The following is an 8,515-nucleotide window of genomic DNA, read 5'->3' as shown; positions in this document are numbered from 1 at the left end:
CCACTTCATCCCCAGCTGGGAAAACAAGATGCCCCAGTGCATGAGCTCCCTTGAGCCTCGCTGGCTATTTTTATTCTTTCTGGCTGCCTGCCTCGTGTATTTATTTATTCTCTAAGAGGAGGGAATCCTCCTTTCTCCAGTTACTCATTCCAGAGGATCCTGAGGCATTCCTGCCTCAGGCTCCAGCTGTGAGAATGTTCCTCACAGAGAAGATAGACCATAGCTGGTTATGAGCATCCCAGAGATCAAGGACCAGGCACACACTGCTGGGCTGAGCTGGGCTGTCTTAGGACCTGGATGTGGGGCTTTCTCAGGAAGCACTCACACATACACCTGGATCTCCAAGCAGTTGTGAGTCAGCATTTGGTGCCCCTGCTTTTGTCCATGTCTCAAACATTCATTCATCATAGGCAGCAGTGTCCAAGAAGGAAGGAGTTTGTAGCTCCATAGTAGAACTTCTAGAGGCCTTTCTGCCCAGATATTCCTTTAGCTGTGGCAAGAGGAAAGCTCTCTGTGTTTTCCAGTTTCTAGAGGTAGTCCACATTCTTTGGTTTGTGGACCCTTCCTGCATTTTCAGACTGCCTCATTCCCACACCTGCTTCCCTTGTCAAATCTTCTCTCTCTGACTCCGATGCTCTCGCTTGCTTCTTAGAGGGACCCTCATAATGACATTAGGCCCATCTATGTAATCTAAGAGGGTCTTCCCATCTCATGACCCTTAACTTAGTCAAATATGCCACATCCCTTTTGCTGTAAGGTAATACATTTGCAGGTTTGAGGAATGGGGGTGGATGGGCATCACTGACTATCAGATACTACACCAAGGCAATCATAAGTATTGAAAATAAGACAGACAAGATCACCTTTACAATGTCAGAACTTGGATCAGCATGTGGAGGATGAGAATAACATTGTGCCCAGCCCCTGCTCCTTAGAATCATTTCCTAGGGCAGGACTGACTAGCCCAGAGGAGCATAGAGAAAGGGAAGCCAGAGGACAGGCCTTCCAGGACCACCCTCCATATCTGTTCAAGAATGGAAGTGTTCATATGGTGGGATGGGACTGTCTAGTTTGGTTCACCTTTTGCTACCTTCTGTTCAGGTGTCCGGATTGTACTTCTATTTCTGCTTTTTCCAGTTTTCCTCCAGGAAGAAGATGTTCTTGTTAGATCCCCCTTTGAATCTCACTAATGGCACTAATCTCTTGTGAGTTAGATGTAGTGATAAGTCAGGTGTGGGCAAGGCTGGACTTCTGGGCTACAGAGGAGTCATCACAGTGGCCCTGCCCCGGGGAGGCACCTTGGGGCCTGCCGGATGGCACCTCCCTGGCAATGCCTGACAATCCTTTTCAGACAGAGACTTCATTCTTAGTTGTTGAAGGGAGTAGAGGTTACGATGACTTTTCAAGACATGCAATTCAGGCCATGAGTCACCATAGTTATTACTATTTTCACTCCAACTTTGACAGCCATGTTTAGTAAGCAAATTTCAGGCATCCCCAGGGGTTGATTGGAGGATTTCCTGTGGATTCCACTTTGCCCTCCCTCAGTACCATGTTCAAGTCTCTTATACACAAGGAACACTATTTGTATTGACCTATGTTTTCCCTCTAATATACTTAAAAACACATCTAGGTTGCCTAAAATATGAAGTACAGTGTAAAGGCTGTGTATATCACACTACACTGGTTCAGGAATAGTTATTCAAAGGAACTTTTCCAACGAGATATCCTCCCCCCTCCCCCAGATGCTTTCAAATGGCAGCTATAGAGACCACACATTTAGAGGGATGACTATTTATAATGTAACCCTTGTTAGAAAAAAAATCACAGGAAGGACTAACTTTTCATCTAGGAGGCGGAGTGCTGTGATGGTGACACAGTTGATAGTTGGGTACGAAGTTCAACTCCATCTCCAACCTTGTATGAATCAGTGGAAGCCTCTTCCCATCTCCCAGTCTCAGTTTTCTTTTGATCTAAAACAATGATTCTCGGACCTGATTATCACCACCCGGTGAGCTCTTGAAGCATGCCGTGGTCTCTAGAGTTGAGAATCATCATCTATGAATGGCAGTCAACATCTTACCCAGATAGTCTGTCATTCTAAGAATTGTGTGGAAGTTGTTAAAAGAAATCTTAGTCCTGGTTTGTTGGAGGCATCTGTCCTCTCTTCTGAATGGCAAATCATCAACCTGATGAATAAATAAAAGTTGAGCATCTACTGCCTACAAAATACCAACTTAGGTCACTCAGAGATTTCTGAACACAAAGACCTTACCTGTGTTGTCAACTGGATGGATGTACATCCAAATAATTGTAAGCAATTGGCATTGTCCTTTTAAACTTCTCCATACTCATATATTAAACATATGGTTCCTTTTGCTTCTATTGAGTTTCTTTTTTTTTTTTTCTAGAAATTTGAGCTGTCTTCTGCATTCTTCTTATATTTCTCAGCAAGGGGTAGTGGTGGTTCTCGCCGAGACCTAGCAACTGAAGTGGCCTCTCTGGTTCCCTACCTTGCGGTCTTTATGCCCAACCTGTCCTGTCTGTTATGAACTTCAGAAGCAGAATGATGTCAGTTTTCATTTCTTAATATTTATCAAGTACTCCTTATATATGCCAGTTACTATTCTAAGAGGTTTATGAACGTTAGTCACTTACTCTGCAAATAACCCTGGGAGATAAATGCTATTTATTTCCCATTTCACAAATGAGGACAGTGAGGGAGAGAGCTAAAATAGCTTGTTCAAGGTCACTCTGCTGGTAAGTGAGGAGCTGAGACTAAAACATGGAGCCTGTCTCAGAATTTAATGCCTCCTACCGCATGGACAGACTCTGTGCAGTCTGTGAACTGATTTCCTGGCCTTCACACTTCAAATGGAGTGCATGAGGGAATGTTCCCAGTAAAATGTCAATTGAAAATTTAATAAGAAAGTCCCTTACATAAATAGTATGATGACAGCTACGAAAAATCAGTGCAAAACACAACTCACTAAAAATGGCAAGTAGTACACCAAAGGAAGGAAAAGAAGTGAAATATTTGGGGGTGGAATTGCAAGTGGCTTTATTTTCATCAGTGGGGTCTCTATATAATCTCATCCGCCACTGAAGTAAATACTCTTAATCTTTTGTTCTCAGAAAACACATGTGACATCAGAGCTGTTGTGTTATGTGCTAGGCATCACCCCAAGAGCTTAATGGCTCAGTCTGCAAATGGCCCTTTGAGATAAACATTCTTTCTTCATCTCATATAGTTTTGGTTTAAAAAAAAAAGGCAGATCACTAATTTGATATTGAGAATATACCAACTTACAGAAGTAATGGGATCTATAATGATCTGATTATTTTTTCTTCTGAGATTCCATAGTTTTTCATCAATTTTTATATTTTAAACTGATACATAAAAACATAGGTATCGATGGGTGTCATTTGGCACATCAGCTCATCGATGCAGTTTATTTCTAAAGTTATACTTTATACTCGCAGGTCTATCTCTGCTCTGAGACCTTTACTCAGATGGCCTTAGTCAGTGGGCTAGGAACTGTTATTAGCCTGATTTTACAGAGACGATTAAGCAAGTTGCTTGAGAATGCATGGGTGGAGAGAGCAAAGCTGGAAACTGGTCCTGGAATATGGGTTATGACTGAGCCACGGTGCTTCTCACAAAGCCCACCCATCCAGGTATGGACCCCAGACACAGCTGCTCTATCAGTCTTCAGTTCTTCCCAGGTACTTTTCATTATGAACTTGATACTTACTGACCACTCTCCCAACTCAATAAATGTTGACTTTCTTGGGGATTTAACCTAACCACAGAATATTCTTTGTAGGAAAATAAGTTTTGTATTCTATCATAGGTGTTCAAAAGCTTGCACAATCCTCCAGCCCCCTTCTCTACCTAAGGTTATTTATGAAAAAGGATTTCTCAGCTTTTCCCTTTGGGATGACCACAGCTGAAGGTCCACTCCTGGCAACTTCAGCTGAATTTTCTTCTATTGCTTCACCCTCTGTATATACCTGGTCCTTCTACCTCTGGCCAGCCTGAGGTGTATTCTTTAGGACAATTTGTGGAAAGACAGAGCCTTCAACAACTTCTGCCCACTTGAAGGAATCTGTCAGTGCAAATGTTCATGGACTTTTTTGGTATGTCAAATTCAGACAAGGAGAGAATCCCAACCACCCACATCATCTGCACTAGACCTGCCTGAAATAGCATCATCAGAATATCCAGCATTCTTGATCAAGGACATGGCACCATCTAAGAATGAAAAGAGCCATATTAGTTCATTGGTTCCAGCCAAGGTTTTTATTTTGGATTCCTGTTCTTATTCTAAAATCACCATTTAATCCCCATTTGGGTAATATCCTCTTCCATTTCCTATTCTAAAGAACAAACAGATCTTATCTTTACCCTTTGAGGCCTAGAACTGGACTGGCTCAGCTCAGGAAATAGGGAGCATAGCAGAGCTGCTTGTGAGATTGACGGATGGGTGCTTTATGTAGTTTGCAATGTCCCATCGCCATCCTACAAGTTTGCAATTCTCACAGGCTCTTTCTGTGCATTAATGCCTCAGATGCTTATAGAGGGAGGAATTGGGTCCTTGGGATGCAAGGGAAGGAAGTCATCCATACCCCTCATGAAAGATGCTATCAGTATCCCACACATGGGGAATCTCAGGTCAGAGCAGAACTATATAAAAGGCCACAGCTTCTCAGAGCACCTCAGACCATTTCTTCCTGAGCAATCTGTTCCAGTGCCTGAGCCAGGTAGAACATCTCCCAGGCCAGAGAAACTCTGGTGCTGGTTTTCTGGTCAGAACAGGGCTCTGGGTGGAGCTGGGGGCAATCTTGAAGATGAACAGGGGATGAAGAGGGTTTGGGGGGAAGGGTCCATCTGGAAAGAGAAGGTACCTAACGGAAGGCTGTGATTAGTACCTTTTTGAGCTTAGAATGAATTCATTTGAAAAGATGGAATGCCTATATTGGGATCATTTGTATTTTTTATTTTGGAAGTGAATTTAGGTGATTGGGTTTTAAAAGCTCTAATCATCATAGAGGTAAAATATTGTGAATTCATAGTTCAGTCTTCAAAGCAACGTTGGGCTTGTTGAACTTGAATCTTCTGCATTATTTTTCAGTTTTATTCAGCCTCTTTGGAGATGTCCTGCCAGCAAAGCCAGCAACAGTGCCCACCTCCTCCTCCCAAGTGCAAAACCCCTAAGTGTCCCCCTGTTTCTTCCTGTTGTGGCTCCAGTTCTGGGGGCTGCTGCAGCTCTGGGGGTGGCAGCTGCTGCCTGAGTCACCACAAGCCCCGATTCTCTCTCCGTCGCCGACGTCACAGCTCTGGATGCTGTAGCAGTGGTGGCGGCGGTGGCAGCGGTGGCAGCAGCTGCTGTGGCAGCAGCTGTGGCAGCAGCTGCTGTGGAAGCAGTTGCTGTGGAAGCAGCGGCGGCGGCAGCTGCTGTGGAAGCAGCAGCAGCAGCAGCGGCGGTGGCGGCGGCAGCTGCTGTGGAAGCAGCGGTGGCAGCAGCAGCGGTGGCAGCAGTTGCTGTGGAAGCAGCGGTGGCAGCAGCAGCAGCAGCAGCGGCGGTGGTGGTGGCAGCAGTTGCTGTGGAAGCAGCAGTGGCGGCGGCGGCGGCGGCGGCAGCAGTAGCAGCAGCCAGCAGCAGTCTAGGGGCTCTAGCTGTTGCTCTGGAGGTTGTTGCTGACCTGGGAAAGAGGATCCCAAAGAGCAGCGCTGACCCAAGACCTGCCAGCCAGAGTGTCTCCTCTTCTCTGGCTTTTCTGCAGACATACTTCTATAACTCTCTCTATGCCCCTTTTTCATTCCCCACAAAGCTCGTCTACTATGAGGTCTTGAGGTCTCACCTCTGAGATTCATTGGCTTTGCTTTTTTCCTCTCAGACACAACAGTTTGGGGATGAGATGTTGAAAATCAGCTCTGAAGCTCTTTTCTGGGTGACAATAAAGCTTTGATTCCCAATGTCATGGCCTCCCAATGCTGTTTTGTTTAGCCGTTCCATCCCCACCCTCCACATCAAGCCATATTCCCTTTCTTTATCTAAAGTGCATATTTTGGCACTGAATCCGCTTAAAAACTCTGGAAAACAACATTCACTTGGTGTTCTGAATTTGGGAACATCAAGCTTGAAAATAAGAATCATGTCTAAGACTGGTGCCCCTTAACGATTTGCACAATGAGGACTAGGAATGGGATGGGATGAGATGAGATGGCCAGTACCCAGAAAAGCCCCATTCTGAGAGGGTGTCCTTCAAAAGTGAGCTGCCATTTGGAAAATCTTACCTCTTAGTCATGGAGAATAAGATTGCCTGAAGTGCTCAATGTGGGCTCTAGTGTAGACACACTGCTTCCTGATGATTATTAGTGGACATACAGGATACTTGAGTGGGGAGCATTTCTAGAGGAGTAAGCTGATGAGATAGGTGTGAAATGCTGGAGCTCATTTTTCTTGGACTCTAGAATTTTAGGTTTGGGTCTGAATAGAGAACAAAGACATCATCTCAGCCAAACAGCCAGAGATAATCCCCACATGGTAGTGGTGGTGGTAGTGCTGGTGGTGTGGGAAGCGGGGGTGGTGATGGTGGTAGTGGAGGTGGTGGTAGTGGTGGTGGAGGTGGTGATGGTGGTGGTGATGATGGTGGCAGTGGTAGTGATGATGGTGTGGGAAGTGGGGTTGGTGGTGGAGGTGGTGGTGGTGGTGATGGTGGCGGTGGTAGTGATGGTGGTGGTGGTGATAATGATGGTGGTGGTAGTGATGGTGGTGGTGGTGGTGCTGGTGGTGGTGGTAGATGTGGTGGTGGTGGTGGTGGTGGTGGTGGTGGTGGTGGTGGTGGTGATGGTGGTGATTGTGGTAGTTGTGGTGGAGGTGGTGGTGTTTGTATACATGTGTGTGCAACAGAGTCAAGGATACTTCAGCCACTGAGCTTGGGTATTGATGTAATATCCCTTTGGGCTTGAGATTGTGATTGTTTTTCTCAGGAGATACTAAAAGTGTTTAGGATAGAAGAGATAACTGCAAGTCAACTTTCCTATACAAGATAAGCATCTACTCCCTCCTTTGATAAAAGTTAACAGTGATGCATAAAGTTGGTTTAAGAGGTCCATTCATTCAGTAGCTACCTGATCTCTCTTCATACTGATTCCTATCACCCTGCTTTTTCCTCACCTTTTGCATAGTTTTCCACAGGAGAACCGCATCTACCTTATTACTTCATCACTTCCTTCTCTTTTCTAACATTGATCTCATTTCTTGGAATGTCTCACCTCTCCTAGCAGAGAGGTGCTCTAGGTACAGTAGGCAACCTGTTAATCAGGCTCTAAAGCCACGGCAAATGAAACGGGTATCGTCTATGACTTGTCTTTCCTTGTCTGTTTCCTCATGACACACCCGGCAATGCACCCCAAAGCCTGTCTCTCACTCTTAACCCCTGAATTCTTAGCCTTAGATTCTCATATGTCTCATACTCACAGTTGTGACCAGGTAGTTGCAGTGATTGAAAGGCAGTTCAGAGGCAGTTGACCTCCATCGTTTTAAAAACCAGCTAATCAAAAGCAACAATGACTGTGGAAACTTTCTAGCCATTCCCTCTTTTATTCTCCCCCTCTTTCTTCTTTGCTCTTTTATTTTATCCCCTTTTTTCTTTTGTTTCGTCTTTTTCCTTTTGACAGTAGTCCCAGGGAAATTCTATCCTTAAGGGAGAGGAGATAGAGAAATTCTATCCTTAAAGACAGGAGGTCCTTGGGCTGGCCTGCTATTTTACAATAGGCCCACACCCCTCACCCATTTTTGTCTGCAGTCCACCAGGTTTGCACTATGGGAATATGGTACAGTGACTTTTTTTGGTCTTAACGATCCCTTAACCTTGCCTGGGTTTCTCTTTTTGTCAACAGTGACAGGAAGAAACCACCACCGGGATTCCATCCCCACCATCAACTTCATTCAACTATCTCTAGAAGCATCTAGACAAACCCACAGGGTTTATCATATAGCCTGCAGCCTGTCATGTAAGACAAGACAAGAACCAAGGGCCATAGAGATGCAAATAAGACAATAAATGATAAGGTGCAAATAAGACAATAAATGAATGGTGTGTGAGAAAATGGAGGGGTGCATGTGTTCTCTTTCCCTCATGGCATGGTGTGTGTGTGTGTGTGTGTGTGTGTGTGTGTGTGTGTGTGTGTGTGTGTGTGTGGTGTTTAAGTGAGCAGACAGGACCCCAGACCTCTCTTCATTTGAGCCTCAGGCCTTCTCTGAGCACGTACACAGCCCTCCCAGCTATGAACAGTGTCCTGTTTGGAAAGTAAACACACACAGCAATCCTGGCACCTCTGTGAAGTGACTTGGATATCCACGTGCACCACCTACAGTGCTATCTGAGTGATGAATGCCTCTGGGATGTAAGTGTCAGCTGAGCACATCTGTTGAGAAATGGGCCCCTCCCAAGTGTCTGGATATCTTATAAAAGCTTCTCTGGCCATACACTGTTCAGTCTTCTG

General features: G+C 45.1%; 1 protein-coding gene across 1 annotated transcript; it reads left to right on the top strand.

Annotated features, from left to right (window-relative positions):
* The first annotated feature begins 4,728 nt into the window (after positions 1–4,728).
* Positions 4,729–6,004, top strand: LOC102905772 (uncharacterized). The gene is made up of 2 exons (XM_006976196.2): positions 4,729–4,764; positions 5,136–6,004. The coding sequence occupies exon 2, from the start codon at positions 5,157–5,159 to the stop codon at positions 5,703–5,705; it is 549 nt and encodes a 182-aa protein (XP_006976258.1). The 5' UTR covers positions 4,729–4,764; positions 5,136–5,156; the 3' UTR covers positions 5,706–6,004.
* The last annotated feature ends 2,511 nt before the right edge of the window (positions 6,005–8,515 follow it).

Source organism: Peromyscus maniculatus, chromosome 6, assembly GCF_049852395.1.
Source record: "Peromyscus maniculatus bairdii isolate BWxNUB_F1_BW_parent chromosome 6, HU_Pman_BW_mat_3.1, whole genome shotgun sequence".
In the NCBI taxonomy this organism is placed as follows: Eukaryota; Metazoa; Chordata; class Mammalia; order Rodentia; family Cricetidae; genus Peromyscus; species Peromyscus maniculatus.
Note: the sequence above shows the minus strand (reverse complement) of the source record. Positions and strands in the feature narration are given on the sequence as shown.